Source organism: Pteropus alecto, unplaced genomic scaffold (assembly GCF_000325575.1).
Source record: "Pteropus alecto unplaced genomic scaffold, ASM32557v1 scaffold131, whole genome shotgun sequence".
NCBI lineage: Eukaryota > Metazoa > Chordata > Mammalia > Chiroptera > Pteropodidae > Pteropus > Pteropus alecto.
In genome coordinates, this window is record NW_006434709.1 from 6,350,074 (window position 1) to 6,367,916 (window position 17,843).

General features: G+C 33.5%; 1 protein-coding gene across 3 annotated transcripts in view; it reads right to left on the bottom strand.

The window, feature by feature from the left end:
• Nucleotides 1-164: 164 nt before the first annotated feature.
• Nucleotides 165-17,843, bottom strand: part of AFTPH (aftiphilin) — a 61,586-nt gene continuing 43,907 nt past the window's right edge. The window contains exons 6-10 of one of the 3 annotated variants that reach the window (XM_015587600.2): nt 17,582-17,704; nt 12,054-12,114; nt 10,452-10,535; nt 6,446-6,569; nt 165-639 (exon numbers count right to left, since the gene is read on the bottom strand). In XM_015587600.2, coding sequence (XP_015443086.1) covers nt 495-639; nt 6,446-6,569; nt 10,452-10,535; nt 12,054-12,114; nt 17,582-17,704 — 537 coding nt within the window. In that variant the 3' untranslated portion in view covers nt 165-494. The remainder of the gene's footprint in view (nt 640-6,445; nt 6,570-10,451; nt 10,536-12,053; nt 12,115-17,581; nt 17,705-17,843) is intronic. The other 2 variants (XM_006909549.3, XR_003045652.1) reach the window with 2 other exon arrangements.

Consider the following 17,843-nt stretch of genomic DNA (forward strand, 5'->3'; position numbering starts at 1 on the left):
AAACAAACTTACCACACACAAAAGTAAAAAAAAAAAAAAAAAAAAAATTTAACAGGGACTTTGGAGCTTACTTATGATAGCAAAAGTAATTGAGATGATATAAAAAATTAATAGGACATTCAATGCAATCTGAAAAGACTGAAGGGGATTTCACAGAGTGGAGATTTGAGTTTTTAATTTTTTTTATTTCAAAAGTTTTGTAAGAAGGACACCACCAGTGTATTTCACAAAGACATAAATGTATATACCCCAGCAACACAAAAAGAATAAATCTTCAAAAATGTTCACCCCCGATTATTTACATTTTTTCTAATATAAATTTAGGACTTCAGTATGTAAATAAATATACATTACTATGTATACCTTTCTAATGCGGCTTACCAACAAATCAGCTGAACTTGAATTTTTTTTAATTACAGCAGGTATGCTTTTGATGGTAGGAGAGGGATGGAGTGAAGGAAAAGCAATTGAAACTGTCCAGTTTACATCAGTTATCAGTCTGCTTTCTCCTGGGAGCTTGTGGAAGGTGTTAAGGTAGCTGGGAACATCAACACCTTGGCATGCATAAACGTTAAGTCAGGAAGGCTAGCAATCACCTTGATGGCTTCTTCACTCAGGTGCTCTTCTCTTTTCGGTTTCCTATTGACAAATGAAAAAAAGAGAAGTGTGTTAATGTGACTTTGCTGTAGGTAAAATGGGAGAAAATCCACTCTAACCATAGTTAGCAATCTGTGGGGACCTGAGTCTCCTTTTCTCTGCCAGTTCCTGAAACCTCATAATACCGTTGTGTTGTGTGCTTCCTGTGCCAGAAGCCAAATCTCCTATAAAGAAGCATGCCCTATTTATGTATGTTAATTATAGCTAGGCACATATGTACAGATATTCACATGTACACATGTACAGCTCGCATGTCCCCAGGCATACTTTTAAAATGTTACTAAGCAGAAATATAATTCAGAAGCCCTAATAACACTCCGCTCAGCTGGATTTCCCCCTGCTCCCTGTGAAACTACCAAAATTACCTCAACATAAAACAAAGTATGTCTGGCACAAGACCTTGTAAGTCATTTTAACCTCAGGCACTCTTCATCCCCATGGGGGAATTCCAGGAGAGAAAACCCTTAGCTCAAAACCCAGCCTCAGCCTCACTGGGACACAGAAAGCTGGTCCAGAAGCAGCAGCATTAGGGCTGGCAGCTGATGTTGAGGATGTACATGGGCAGGAAGGACCTAGAAAGAGGGGAAATCTCCAAATCCTGTGGGTTCTCTAGATGAAGTACGTTTTACTACACTGGCCCTCAGTACTAGAAGTGAGCAGTCTGGTGCCTCGTACATATATGAGGAACGCTTGGTGACCCATGTCTTCCTAGCAGGTGACCCACAAAAAATGCCAACTGAGCTTCAAATATAGCTCAAATTGAGCACGTGATTGTAATTCAACCTTTATTTTTTTTCCAGGGTGTTAAATTATTCAAAGAATAGTTGTAGTCATAAAGATATTAATTTTAGATCAAAGTTCATTTAAAATTGTTAACTCTAAAAAGCCCAATCTCTTTTATGATAAAAGATATCTAGTACTCTGTTAGGTGTGACACAAGTTATTTCATCCATCTAAATATTTTCTTTGTCCTTGGGATGGGAGTGGGAATTCAGAAGATAAAACAAGAAAACATAGATTCAGGCTTTATTTTATAAGTCAACATTTCTGTTGTTACTGCTTTTAAAATCAGGCTGAAATCAAAAGATTCTATAAAATTACTGAAAAACCAAACATCAGACTTTTAGGACCCAACATCTTCAATGGAGGGTCAGCTTTAGGCACACTGAAACCATCAGCAGGTCAACCAACAATGAACTCAGTTCTAGGGTTTCTCAGGAGAATGGAAGAGCACTCCAAATTTTTCTGGTTAAAATCTTCATTTAATTGCACTTAAATGATGGCAAAATGATGAGGTGGGTATTTGACGCGGAACTGGATATCTGCATCATTCTAAACTAAAACCAGATAGTTCAACTTTTTGGTCTCAAAGTGAAAAACCAAACTATATAATGGAAAAGGTTAGCCTCTCACCAATGGTCAATCTTAGCATCACTAATGGTGGGAGTCAACAGGCTGTATGTCTTCTGACATGATAAAACACCTATGATGTATTCTAGCCAAAATGGTTTACCTGACTCCATCAAAACTTTAGACATAATTTCCAGTTTACGTGAAATAAGGGGATTAGAGAAACATATTAAATACTACTTGAAGGAAGCAAACAGACAAATCCAGAGGTTGGGACATTCTCCAGGATAACTGGATTGATCTTTTTAATAAGCTAGTGTTATTAAACTGAAAAACAAAAGGACTGAAGGTAGATATGCTAGGTTAAAAGGGACTTAAAAGCCATAACAGCCACGTACAATAGTCCTAGATTGATTACTGGTTTGGACAAAGCAGAAAGGGCATTGTTGGGGAAATCTGAATATAGCTTGGGTATTTGATGAAATGAAAATTTACTGAAATTGAAGATGGAGATCACTAACTGCAAGAGTGGGTTCAATGCACCATGGTCTATAAAATCTCATTTTTGGTTAAAGCAACACACATGCATGTCTATTTGCATAAAAAAAGATCTGAAAGAATATGGACTAAGGAGTTATAGTGATCTGAGTGGTAAGAATGTGATACTTAAATTTAAAAAATTTTGTTTACCTGTATCTTCTAACTTTCTATGATATATCTTATGGCTTCTATAATGATAAAAGGTTATTAAAATACTAACAAAACTGCACCTAAATGTACTTCTTCATTTGTGGAGTGCAGTTGGGGTGTGGGAGAGTAGAGGAAGAAGCTTCCACTCAAGGAATGGTTGGTAAAGATGATTCTAGGGTTTCAACCAATTGCCTTATTTTAGAGGCATTACTTGAAGGCAATATGAAGCTGTGTTTAAAAATAAAAAAAGTTTACATAATTGTTTGTGCATTTATCTGTAGTCACTGAGCACTGATATGATCTAGTTTTCCTAAAATATAAGAAGAAAATGCTTGAAGAGAAATTGAAAATAAAAAGTTATATATTATGACCTTTATACAAAGCCACAGGCAGTGACCTAATTTTGATTTATATTCTCTCTAGTTAAGATTTATTCTTTTTGTCAAAGGAATACTATTAACGGTCTAGAAATAAACCCACACATTTCTGGTAAACTGATTTTCAACAAGGGTGACAAGACCATTTCATAGGGGAGAGAACAGTCATTTTAATAAACAGTGCTGGTACAACTGGATATCTACATGCAAAAGAATAAAGTTGGTCCCCTATCTTACATCATATTAAAGAACTCAAAATGGATCAAAGATCTAAATATAAGAGTTGAAACTATAAAACTCTTAGAAGAAAACCTATGTGTAAATTTTTCCGACCTTGAGGTAGGCAATGGTTTCTGAGATATGACATCTAAAGCATGAGCAACAACAGAAAACATATATAAATTGTATATTTCATCAAAATTAAGAAACTTTTGTGTTTTGCAGGACACTATCAAGAAAGTGGAAAAAAACAACTCACACAATGAGAAAATATACTTGCAAACCATATACCTGATAGAGATCCGGAATATGTAAAGTATCCAGAATATGTAAAATTCTTATAATAAAGACAAATTACCCCAAAAAACATTGGTAAAGGACATGAATAGGCATTTCTCTAAAGAGATACAAATGGTTAATAAGCACCTTATAAGATACTTGACATCATTAGCCACCAGAAAAATGCAAATCAAAATGACAGTGAGATATCATTTCATATTCATTAGGATGGCTATAACCAAAAAGTCAGACAATAACAAGCCTTAGTGAGAATGCAGAGAAACTGACACTCTTATACTTTACTGGTAGAAATGTAAAATGGAGCCACCACTTTGGAAAACAGTTTGGCAACTCCTCAAACAGTTAAACAGTTACCATGTGACCCAGCAGTTCCATTCCCAAGAAAACTGAAAACATCTGTCCACACAAAAACTTGTACATGAATGCAGTCAGAAAGTGAAAACAATCCAAATGTCCAGTAACTGATTAATGGATAACAAAATGTGGTATATCCATAAAACGGGATACTATGCAGCCACAAAAAAGAATGAAAAGTACTGATACGTGCAATGACATGGTTGAACTTGAAAATATCATGCTAAGTGAAAAAAGCGAGACCCAAAAGGCCATATACTGTATGATTCCACTTACATGAAATAACCAGAATAAGCAAATCTACAGAGACAGAAAGCAGACTAGTGCTTGCCAGGGGCTGAGGAAAATGGCAGATAGACAATGACTGGCTAATGGGTATGGGGTTTCTTTTTGAGGTGATAAAAATGTTCTGTAATTAGACAATGGTGACGGCTGTGCAACCTTGTGAATATACTAAAAATAACTAAATTATACACTTGGGAAGTGTGAATTTTATGGTATGTGAATTATATCTCAATTAAAAAGTAAAAAAAAAGATGTATCCTTTTTGACTAGTTCTTTGGGCATGTATAAACTTAAGTTAGAGGTCTGTGGCTACTAACTAGCTGGTCATCCACTGATTAAAATTAGGAAGTAATTTTTCTCTATACTAGAAAAGGTAAGCAAGAAGATGAAAGTATTTTAAAGCTAAAAGCTTGCATGTCTTTAAAGAGCAGATAGTAGAGAGTTAATTCAATGCAGCTACAACACTGGCCCTATGATATATGTTATAGCTTTAGTTCATTCCATAATAGTATAAACTAAGGGAAAAAATGAAAATAACTTCTTAAAGTGATAGGAGTTAGAAAAGTTCCTAGTGTACAGCGTGTTTCAAGGATGCGTTAAAAAGTTAGGAGAGCAAGTTAACAACGTGGTTTAGAGCTCCTCCTAATGGCCCAAAGAAGGAATTCGCATCCTCGAGATTTCCAAAACTAGTTCAGTGACACTGAAGAGGAAAAAATACAGGATTGTCCTTAGATAAGATTGTCTGGAAACAGTAGGGCAAAGCCCAGACAATAGGAGCATTGGCGTTTTTGTTGTTTTTAAAGCTAAATGTACACTAATTTTGGCTAATATGTATATAAAAAAATAGATGAGAAATTTGTATGAGAAGAATTACAATTTGAAAATATAATTTATTTGGTAAAAGAAAAAATTAGAAAGTAAGCAAAACATCCATAATGGTTTCATTTACAAGTAGGTTCACTTAATAGTAGGCTTTAAGAGTGCCAGGTAGTGTTAGTACAAAGAAATAGGGGTAATGAGAACAATGGTGGGAATCTGCGGACAAACGAGAATGTGCATGCTACAAATCCATTCCAGGGAAAAGTTAAAGGTATCCAAAATTATAAAACAAATAATAATAGCTTTTCACAATTATAAGTATTAATAGTATTAATAATACAAATTTATTAATAATAAATATCTGTTGAATGAACAGATACTTAAGTATACATACATTTTAAAAGGCAATGTGATAATTCAAGCCAAAGTTTTAAGACAGGTGAGCATTTATTACTTTCAAGAAAAAAAGCCTTTTTAAATGAATGTTTTTCTACAGAATAACTGATTTAAAAGATTAATCTGAATTTGACAAGTAAGTTGAATGTTTTTATTCAGGAGAAAGAGCTAAAATACTTCTGCCAAAATGGGCAATTAACAGGTAACTATTTCCATTTTCAAATGCTGATGTTTCATGGATTTGGGACAGCAGAGCTGGTATGCCAATCAACCAATACTTGCTCTTGCAGCAGTGATTTATTGGCTCCATTTAATGATTAGCTGCTTCTTAGAAACTGGTTTATTCTTATGGCTAACATGTCAAAGCAATGGCTTATTCAAGTGCTTAATTATGTAAAACTAAAGGTTTCCTGATACCAAACACAAGGCCCAAGTGACATTCCTTGTATCTGGTTCTGACACTGGGAATAACTGCTTTTCTAAAGTCCTGAAGGGGATCCTAGAAACCTTGGTAAAGCAATCAGAGGTGCTGCGCATCAGGAAAACTTCAGATAATGAAATAGTGGCTACCCCTTGCTCTACCTTAGTCTGGAAATGAAAAGATTAGCACAAGTGACTCAGGGACTGTGATACTGGATTCTCGAAGATGGTCTTCTCAGTAGGTTATGAAAAAGAAAAGGCGGGGGGTGGGGGGAGTAGTTCTATAGTGGCTTTATGATCTCAATACTTAATTAGAATTTTTCTCTACAAAGTTAGGGTGGGGAGTGGGGGGGTGAACCATATCTGTTAGCCCCTTCTAGTCTCATGAAATAGCCCTGTTCTAATAAAGTTCATAAGTAAACATAACTTGATACTATTTTGGAATTAGAAATCTATTGGTTTTTATAAATATCAAGTGAATTTTAATACAATACACTGAAATACTGCCATCTTATGTGTTTTACCATCTGGGCTGTTTTAACAGAGAATTCAAAATTAGGGTGTAACTAGCTGTTTACCTGGTAGATGTGCTTGTCTTCTCTACTGTGGACATGAGTCTTGCAAATGCATCAGTCACTTTGAGGCTTGAAGTGGAGATTTCCAGTTTAGAAGTTGTTAACTCATACAACTCTGGATCCACACCTTGTAGTATAAAATGACAGTCAGTGATGGCAAGCTGTAATAGGTCACTCAATAGCCACAATCCAAGATGCAAAAGGCAATTATTCTGTAAACATCTGAGTCTTTTATAAACATATCTGTAGTACACTGTACTACTGCGTTTATTTTTTAAATTATAAGTTCCATTTTTCAGAATTATTAAGTAGGAAAATACTTTTAAAATTCCACTTTGATATAAATATAGCCCTTATCTAACATAATACCATCCAAGTACTTCTAAAAATTCTATCTGCTATAGAAAATTCCCTCACTTTTGGATTAGTTTACACTATGAAACAATATTTTATAAAGAGAATAATACACTGATTTGTCATACAATAATACACCTCAAATTTTAAATGGACTGATTCTCATTTTTTGAACTTTCCTCTCCTACCTCCCTTACCATTTTTCTCCATTATTTTCTTTCACATCAAAAGGTTTGGAAGCTAATATAATGTTTCAAATGTAATTTGGTTAGTTTAAATATTCTGACCATCTGAGGACATATTACTCAAAGCATCAAATTATTACCAAAGATAAATTATATATCAAATTGTTCTTTCTTTAGGTAAGAAGTGGGGAGGGTATAATATTCTCAGAAAAAGTGAAAAAAAAAAAGAACTACTTTTAGACAAAATAAAAACTGTCTCAAGGGTTAATTATATTTCCATAGTTTCATATCTAAATGCAGTAGCCAGAAGTTCAAATATCTTGTTAGAAGAATTCAAAGTGAAGCTATGTTAGAGGATTAGACTTATTGTAAAAGTGTATAAAATCCTCCCCTTATCTAACTTCACTAAAATATACATAAATACTTTTGTATTTCCTCTGACTGGAGATTTATATTAAATATGACTATGAAAACACTGAAAAGAACAATTAAATATTTCAACTCAAGCTAAACTTTGGGTAATGAAGATAACCGGATAAAAAACCCTTTTAATCCTACACTCTCCTTGGTCCCAGCAAATTAGATGAAAAGTTCAGCAGTTTCAGAGTATGACAGAAAAGCAGGCTTTAAGGAAGAATGTCTTATAGCTTCATCAATCTTTTCTTATTATTTCTAAAAAAGCCCTGATGATCAGCTGATAAAATTACATATAAATGTAGATATTGATATTTACAAGTTTCCCTGTTTCGAAATATTTCAAGGTTAAGAAAAAACTCAGGAATTGCCTTCTATTAACCAACTTTGTAGATAGATGGCTAGCATATGTAAACATTGATCTCAGATGTTTACAGAAATCAAGCAAAAGCGGCTTCCACAGTTACTGTGTACAAGGGAGGAAGGCTATAGAAAATGTTGACTCTCCCAAGTTCTTAATATTTCATTAAGGTACAGTTTCAAAATATATTTAAAAGGCAAGGCCTTTTCTTTGTATTTCTATAATAATTATATAGTTTTCAATTAAAATGTAAAAAGTTATAGATGCCTGTAAAAGGACCAAATGAACCCAAAGTATCTCCTTTCTCCACTGTGAAAAGTTAGAATCCAAGTAACCACAAATTTTAGTAGCTGTCTAATGCATAATGCAGAATAAACAACTACATTCTAACTGGCAACAGGAAAGTACTAATAAAAATTTCGCTGGGTTTGTAAAATACTGGCCATTTGGCTGTCAGAGTAAAGTGGGAGATTAAAAAAAGGGAACAAAAAAAATCAACCTACCACAGCCCCAAACGCTATCATTAAAAAAAATAATAAATAATAAAAAATAGTACTATGGCTATATTTTTCAAAAACAAGATAGCTACCTACTTTATACTAATCATTAAGAGAGTAATTTTTTTAATGAAGTTTTTCTTAACAACCTTAATGAGGCACAGTATAGTTATGTAACTAAAGCTAGCCAACCAAGTTCTATGCCAACCTCCTAAGTCTCATACACAAAATAATTAAATAACCGCAAGCTAAGACAAAGTGACTTTCCCAGAAACAAGTCAGAAAAAGTGCAAGCAAGTGGTGAAATGGAATACTAAGGAAGGTATTGATACCTGTAGCTTGATGGTAAGTTTTAATAAAACTCAATAGCAATAAAAAAAAGCCAAAGCAACTTTATAGTAATCAAATTTATACAGCAGCTAGAGCATTTTAATGAAAATACAGAACAAAAATATTTAAAAGTTTCCAAAGTAATGAGGACCGCATTTGACCATGCTAATTTCACTTCCATTACAGCTCTAAGCTTCTGAAACCGCTTGCTCTTCTTCTAAGAGCTGTGTATACTGAGCCTGGTTATCAGGCCATTTCTGTACTTCTTTATATGGTCAGATTATTTGTGCTCCTATGGATAATTTTTAACTGAGTTTGAAATGTAACCAAAAATTAAATTTAAACCAGGTTTTAGGCATCCAAAAATAGTGACCTCATTTAAATTATAATATAGTTCATGATAAAACAAAGCTGAGAGCAAATTAAAAATGAGAACTTGGTAATTCATTCTTGGGAATACAGTAATAAGGAAATGGATATACAAGCTTCCCCCCCCCCCCACCATTAAGTATTAAAAACAACTAATTAGCTCACCCAGGTCATTCTATAGCTCAAATGTATTTAGAAGTAATTTAAGTAAATAGTGAAATATCATTTTGCAGTCAAAACCAGACACAGATTGGTTTTTCACATGCTTGCAAACTTTTGGAAACAATCAACATGATAACCAGGGGCTTAGATTTGAGGAACCCAGTTCTTCTACCTAATGGTCTTGGAACTTCCTTATAGCAGGATTGGATTTCCATAAGCAGACCTTGCAGAAAGGCATCCTCGACCCAGGTTCACTCTTAGCTGATTCTTTTACTCTCCCCCATTTCCCATTATGGTGCCTAAGCTGCTGGAAGTGGGTAGCAGGGTTATCTAGTTGAATAGAACAAACTCAGCAAATTCTCAGGAACCAGGCTGGCTGTGTAACTGACCACTAGTGGGGACAGAGAGGAATCCTCACTAAGCGTTCTGGGCATCAGCATCTATATAGCACCCAACGGCTGCCTGGTGATCAGTGGGCATGATTACCTAATCACAAATTGGGATGACAGAGACTCATTAAAATCATTTAAAATAAAATGTAAACATAAAAATGCCATTATATTTTAATCTTTTATTCAGTTAGCAAATAACAAAGTACATTAGTTCTTTGGTCAATGAACTGAACTGTTGCAGGGCTAAACATTAATTTAACAGGCGCTCCAGTAAGGTTTAATTTCTAACTTTTAGTATCTCATAGTAATTATTTTCTGCTATTCACTTTTGTAACTTTTTCTTTTTCTCCATGGAAAACTGTAACAGTATACTTTCTATTTAAGAGCTACATAAAAACAGTTATAGTTCTATGTGGGACTATATAACTAAGTGCTAGACTCCAATAGTTTGGGGCCTAATTATACATTTAGCAACACTAATAAACAACTAATTGAATGTTAGAATTTGTAAAAGTTCTATTATAACAGGCACTATAATGTAAAGCCATCTTTGTGTACTAAAATATTCTTATCTCTAAACTTATATTTTTAAAATGACTTTAAAGAATATGCTTTAAAAAATAAGCATATAAAACATCACATTTTTCACTTACAAGAAAAAAACCCCCTCCCTTTAAATGTCTAAGGACATTAGGGCTATTTTATACCTAGAGACTACTTTCAGCTCTGAATATTACACTCTGAGAAAGCTTTCCTTAAAATACATTTCACATAAGTCATTTGCTATAGTCAGCTACTAGAAAACAATGATAGATGAAAAAAAAAGTATTAGAAAGACATCATAGAGAATACAATCTACTTGTTTCCTTGTTTATAGGAAAGTCAAGTGATGTGGTCATGCTTTTAGTAAATAAACTAGAATTGTGGTTTTAACACTCTGCTGACCTGGGATTGTGGTGCTGCTGCTAGAGCTACTGTCATCCACGGGCCCAAAGAAATCAAGGTTCAGAAGAGTGGAACCTCCACTAGCTTGAAATTCAGTGACCGTGTTGATAGGCAGCCACACAGAAGGTAAGCCAAGGGAGGAGGGGTTATGTGTAAAAAGGGGTAAGACACACACTTGAACATGCAGGTTATAATTAGTAGTCATTACACATTTTTAAATCAACATTAAAACAATGTGTACAGTATTAGTTTTTCATTACTAAGGACATTTCTGAAGTAACAATTTAATTCAATGTACATTTTCTCATGTACAACGTAAGTAATTGAACACTTAGTAAGGTTTTAGTTAGGAGTTCAGTTCTTCCCATCAAAACTCGAAGCCATACCAGAAAGACCAAAGGGAAAATATATCCGTTAAAGGGAAACAATACTTTAATCTCAACCCAACATTAAATCACTGTACATGCCCAAATCAATATTTCATGTTAGTAATGTTGGTTTCTAGTTAATGATCTTTTAAAAGCGACAAAGCTGTCAGTTTTAGGACACGCACCAATACATTAACTTATTTTAAAATGAAACATAATAAGGAATGTCATAACTACCCTACCCTGATGTGTAACCTCAAGCTGTACTGTTCCCCTTTAACTCTGAAACAGTAATCAGAAATAATATACATTTTTAAAGAAGTTGTTTGTTAATAAAAAGCACGATGATTTGACTAAATAAGACACCAGACAACAGCAAAAGGTGCATCCAGGCTTTCCTTCAGCACTGTTATTCAATTGGATGCTTTTCACATATCTTAGGATCCCCACTCTAAGGCAAAACTGAGAATGACAGGTGTTTTAGGCAATAGCTCAAACAACTGATGAAGTATGAGGAGTTAAGAGTAATTTTATCTTAAGAGTCCAATTAAAACTGTGGTGTCAACGCATTGAAAAGACAGCTTTTTGTGTGATTTTAAAGACCCCACATTACTGGAATAAGTTATCCCCTTTTCAGGAATTTCTCTTAAAGCCTCTAGTGAAACTAATTACTTCTGGAACTACTTCCTAGTATTTTGAGATAAGTTTTAGAAAAAGATCATGAAAACCATTCATTTCCATTTGCATATAAGTGCTTTACAAAACATTATTAAATCTGAAAACTACTTTAAGTCAATAAATATGGATCTATTTGCACACTGTTTTTGGTTAAATAATTGTGCTTTGTGGTTTAAAGCAGCCTCTAGCCACAAAACTTTGCATCCAAGAAAACTCTATAAATTAAAACTACAGAAACAAATTTCAAGTAAATTGTTTCTACCTAAAATATCATTTAAACACCTTAGATATTTGTAAAAAATAAAGCAGCTTGTTTTTGGCTTTAACTAAAATTTTACCTAGCTACTACTACCTATATTGAACATTAATACTATTAATAATAGTAATGGCTGGCTTCTTGAGCAATTACTATTTGGAAAGAAAGCCTGAATTTCCAAAGATAAGAATAAGAAGTTATATTGAAACAAAAAAGGAAATCAGCAGAGAGAAGTCTGTCTGAACTTTGTAGCTTTCTTAACTCTAGCTCTGGTGCTAGAGGCTCTACGGAGAGACGTACCATCTAAAGGGTTAGTAAGGCCACTGCTACTCCAGTCAAACTGGACGGGTGGTAGAGACTCCTAGAGTTGAAAATCAAAAAATCAGAATTAATCAGTACAGGTTGTAGCAACATAAAGAATCCTTAAAAATATATATTATAGCAAAATAATTGGGCAATAAAATATCTAAAGACAAAATTGGGATAATTTGCAATTTCAGAAGGTTATCTGCAAATATTAACTCAAACTGAAACTGCAAAATTTACAAACGGTACAGACTGTTGACATCACAAAAGTATCTGAGAAATAGAATTATCTTCACATTTTCAAGTATAAATTTATGGACTGATTCTATGTCAAGATTTCAGCCTATTCTCAAATCATGATTTAAACTATTGGCTTGAGTACACTAAAAACATTAAAATATTTAAAAAATCACTGACTTTTTTTTTAACTAGTGTAGTTATTTTAAATGATTAGCCACTTAAAATTTCTTGATAGATAGTATAATTAAATAGAGAAGGTACCATACTAAAACTGTGGAGATCTGGGTTGCTCGAGACTGAGTAACTCCTAAGTAACTAGTTGTATGACCATGTATCATTAATTTAATTGGTCTTGTCATATATAAAATGAGAAGCTTCAAAGTCTAAGGTCTCTGGTTCTTTACAATTTTCCAAATTATAAAAGAAATTATGGGTTAGTAAATAGAAACTATGGTAAAAAATATATTTTAAAATTTAATCAATTTCTCTACATTAGAGATTACTTATAATCTGCATCAGAATTTAATTTTTAAAATAATTACACTTTTTAGTGTACTAAAAAGTATACTCAAACTCATTTGACTATTACAGGTTTTAAAATACTGTTAACTGCCAAACACATAAAGACAAAATGAAATACATATAAGTACAAATAAGATGGATGGTAGTAAAAAACATTTTTTAAATAAGCATTGCTCTATTTTAAGAATATTCTTGATGAGAAAAAATTGTGGTTTTCAGTTTTCTTTTTTATTTTGGGGTGGTGTTGACAACACTTACTGAAATAATCTATTTCATTAGACTCAATATTAACATGTCTTTTATTGCTTTCCTGTATATATGTATATGCTTTATTATAAGGTAGGTACCATTAAAACTTTGTACTCATTTTTTTTTCTGTGTAAAGACACTGTTCCTTATAGGAAAGGAGAATGAACTGGTTATTTCTGAAAGTCTAATACCATGATATCATAACAACAATTATTTTGATAACTGGGATACCAGTGATAGGTATGTTACTATAATAAGCATTTAGTTTGCCCCAAACAAAGTAAGGCTTGGAAGTTGTGTGTGTGGGCGGGGAGCAGTATAAGCAAAGCAAAATGCTAACATTAGTGGTTGCTAGCAGTTAGGGATAGTTGTGGGAGTGGGGCAAGGTAGGGTCAGTGGGGAGGGAACTATTAAGGGAATGCTTTGTGGTGATGGAAGAGTTCTGTATCTTGACTGCTGTTGTAGTTACATGCATCTCTCCAAGTGATAAAATGACAGAACTACACACATATATTGTATAAATATCTTACTAATGGTTGTGATATTGTACTATAATTACGTAAGATGTAATCATGAGGGAAACCTATGAAGGGTACAAGGCACATCTTCTGTATTACCTTTACAGCTATCTGTGAATTTATAATTTTAACAAAAAATTCTAGTGAAAATCTAGTTTATAACCTACTTGAAGACTGATGAACAACATTTAGAAAAGATCTTTAGTTTATCTCCAAAACAAACAAACAAACAAAGCAAACAACTCTCGGCACTCCGACAGATTCAATTTATATTATTCTACTTCTAGGTCAGTGACATCTTTAGTCATATTCAACACCGACAAAACTCAGGTTTATGTAGTAACAAAATTTCTGGATAAATGGAGCAAAGCTCTTCCATTAACATGTTTAATCTAAATGATGTCAAGTAGCTGGGTGCTTAGAAATATTTCAGTGATTTGCTAGAATTTTACCCTCTCATAATGGTGTATGGCATTTTTAAGACATAGCCAATATTAAAATAATGAGGTGCTAAAACATGAATAAACATTTAGTGGAATTGAGACATGAAAAACTGGATACCTAAGCAATTATAGGCTAATGGCATTGACCAGGCAACTCAAAGAAAAAGCACTAGAATGAAGCATTTTAAAATAACCTGAAGCAATGTGGTATGAATGATTCCTATAGAGACAAAAACACTAAGGAAACAGGTCATAAAAAGAGCAAAGAAAAACAAAAAACAAAATAGAGACTTGAGACAGGAAACTTGGGTTATAGTCTTAGCTGATGTATGATTTTGGGTATATCACTTAGCCTTTCCAAATATGTTTTCTTCTTGTAAAAGGACAGCATAATGGTAGATAATAATTTTTTCTTTCTTCTAACATTCTGATTCACATCAAGGAGCCTAAGAGAGGAAGTTTGCTAGTGGTGACTAGTTGCTAGCCAGAGAGCTGACTCTACTCAGCAGTGAATAAAGTGTGGTTAAAGCAATGATCCTACTAAGAGGGGAATCAATAATGACACCATGGATGACGTGACCTTGAAATTCAGTGGATAAAGATTTAAAAAAAAAACCCCAAATAACAAAATTACCACTACTGCTTTTATTGATAAGCTGCCTTTTCAGGTAAAAGTAAAAAAAAACACCATTAACAGTTGTTACTAATTTATTAAATTCCTAAACAAGAGATGCAATTGTTACAAGATGAATGAGTACAAACTAATTTGGAAGAAATAATAAAAATTCAATGGGCACCAAAATTGACATAGACAGATCAAAAAGCATGTAGTAAAATGAGAATTACATAACTATGCTAAGTTTGAAAGTCAATGTTTAGGGCTGCCCAAAACAAAAACTTTATGAAAGGAAGGTTTGGTATGTGGTTTTTGAAAAAAACAAATCAGGTATTAAACAGGTCTTTCCTGACACATTTTGTTAAGCTTCTAGCATTAACTGCTATGGCTGTTTCATCTGAAAATTATGACAGCAGGAAGATGTAATAGCATTACTGCATGGCCAAAAAGTAAAGTAAAAGTAATACATACATAGCATGGCAAAGAATAGTGGCAAGAAATATTGCTTTCTATAAAAGAGAATTTTTAAAATGCATTTCATATGTTTGTTAAATATTTTGATCTGAATCACAAGTGTGGAGCCAAGCAAAGATCATACAATTCAGCAATGGAGGTCAGGCATCTCAGCACAAAATTCTAATATGCATGCTGAAATCTGCAATTTTACTGTGTGTGTGTATGGTAGAATAAAGACTTATAAAGGCTCATGTCAATTCAGAAATAAGTTTGAACAACTTCCATTGGGAAATATTACTTTCATTGGTTCCTAGAAAAGCCTAAAAAGTAAAAGTCATGAGTATCACAAACTACAACAAAGTATAGAATAAACCTGTTAATGCAATATTTATATGTGTACTTTTTAAAAAGAGAAATGTGTGCATTAACAGAATAAAAGGATGTACTTGATTAATCATAAAATTAGCAAGAGACCAAGTTCCGTCTTCTAACAAAAAAGTTAGATATGCTTAAATGGTGTTGCAATTTCTATACTTGCCTATAAACAGGGAGACAGTAATACTTTGATTACAAGTACATAGGCGTGTATGTGTGTGTACAGAGATGGCAGTAGCCGAATACATACAATGGAGCTGCAACTCACTTCCATTAAATTAACACACATTAATTTCCATTGTCTTCCATTAAATTAACACACATATTTTTATTAGGTCATCTAGACTTTTAGTCAAGTCTATAATTCAATTATATAATAAAGATGCTAAGTATGAGGTATGACTAGAATGAAATACAAAAGATCAACCAAATCAGTGAGGGGCAAAATGACCAGTGACAGTTAATTCTGATAAAATAAGCAATAGTTTACGGAGCTTTAACAAATGGAAATGGTTGGATGGAGAAGAAAAGGGAAAGGAGGCAATCAAAACTAGCAACAAATGGCCTCATTTCGGTAAATGAACCAGGTAGTTATACTCAAGTAACTCTCCTAATATCTAGCACTGTAGAAATAAGAATGCTGATTAAGGCAGAAGTGGGAATGTGCTGTGGGAGAAGTAATTTTGGAATCTCCATAGCAGAACAGGCCTGGGAGAGCAGTTCATAGCAAGAGGACAATGAAAGGAGGATAACTAAAGACAGATTATACCTACTGAAACATTTTGCCCAAGTCACCTTGCCTGTTGCCCAAACATCAATAAAGCCAGGCATTTTAGCATTGGGTCTCTTTGCTCACGAATTCAGTGCCAATAGTAAACTGGCTTCAAAGGGGTGTTTGAGCTGTGCCAAGTAATAAACCACAGTGGAACACAGCAGTAATATCAGATGTTTTTAGAAACACACCCGAAAGGGCAGGACCTTGCTTTGTATCATTATTTTCTAAAGTATGTTCTTCAAAACACTAGTGACATGAGTCTTATAGCTCTCTCCTCCTCCAGTCTCTGCAGAAAAGGGTCCCATAGCTAAGTAAATTTGAGACATTAATTAAAGTGAAATAGGGTAATTCACTACAAGATTCTTCAGAGTCCTTAATGTGTGTTGTGAATCTCCAACAGTGGTTGTAGGGTACAGTATGAAGTACTTCCCAAACTTACTTTACCCTGGAACCTTTCTTTAGTGGAGCATCTCTGGGGATTAGTATTCAATGGAACACATATTCTGGGAAAGGCTGTCCAAACATACATTTTTGTGTTAGATGTAAATGAAGATGATATTGTGTAAGATATAACTGAAGGTTAAGAAGTGACAAACATAGTTAAGAATAAGTTTTAGAAATGGTAATGTCCTCTTTAAAACATTCCGCCAGATAAAAAGTGAGAGGGAAGCTTTGATATTAAACATATTAGACTGAAATAAAATTTGTGCTTAAATGTGCTAAGAAGATAAATAAGAAAAGAGAGCTTCCTTTTGTTCTTAATCCACAGAATGTTTTGTTAAATGTCACATCATTTTCAACTTAAATAACATTTTTATTCGAACTCCCCGAAACACTAGTTTTTGGTGTAATAAACATGCCTAAGTTTTATTACTTTATAAAATTTTGCAGGACTCAGGAAAAACACACAATAGCAGACTTGAAGAGCTGGCATATAAACAGTATTTCCTTTTTTTTTGGAAATCCAGCACTTACCAGATTTGTGTGTCAGTAATTATGATCATACAATGTTCAAGCTGCAAGGGACTTTTAGAGATGCTTGCTTCAAAGTCTTCATTTTATAGGTAAAGAGACTAAGGCTTAGATAAGTTTAAAGGACTTACCCATAACCAGCCAGTTCTCAAATTGTGTTTCTTTTTTTGGAAATTAAAGATAATTTGTTCATTGTATTCCAAGGGATGTTACTAAGAAATTGAATCACATCCATCATGAAATCACATTTTAAAAATTATTTTAAAAATTGTAAGTTATATATTAAGAGAAACAGCGTGTGGGGACATATTGATATCCATGCATGAACATATCTATACAAATACTAATATATTTACCTGGAATTGGTCAGATGTACATGTGTTCATTTCTGGTGACATGGTAGTTGTCTGACCGATAGAAGCAATTTTTTCTGCAGCAGAAAGTGGTTTCAGTGGTTCCTTTGTGGGTTCTAACATACCCTGAAAAAGATATATTAGCCATTAACTTTTTTTTGGAGGGGGTATCAACCCATAAACTTTACAAGAAGTTTAATCTTGCAGAAAGGAAAAAACAGGTCATCTGTAAAATATTAAAGACAAAAAAAAAAAAAAAGAAAAA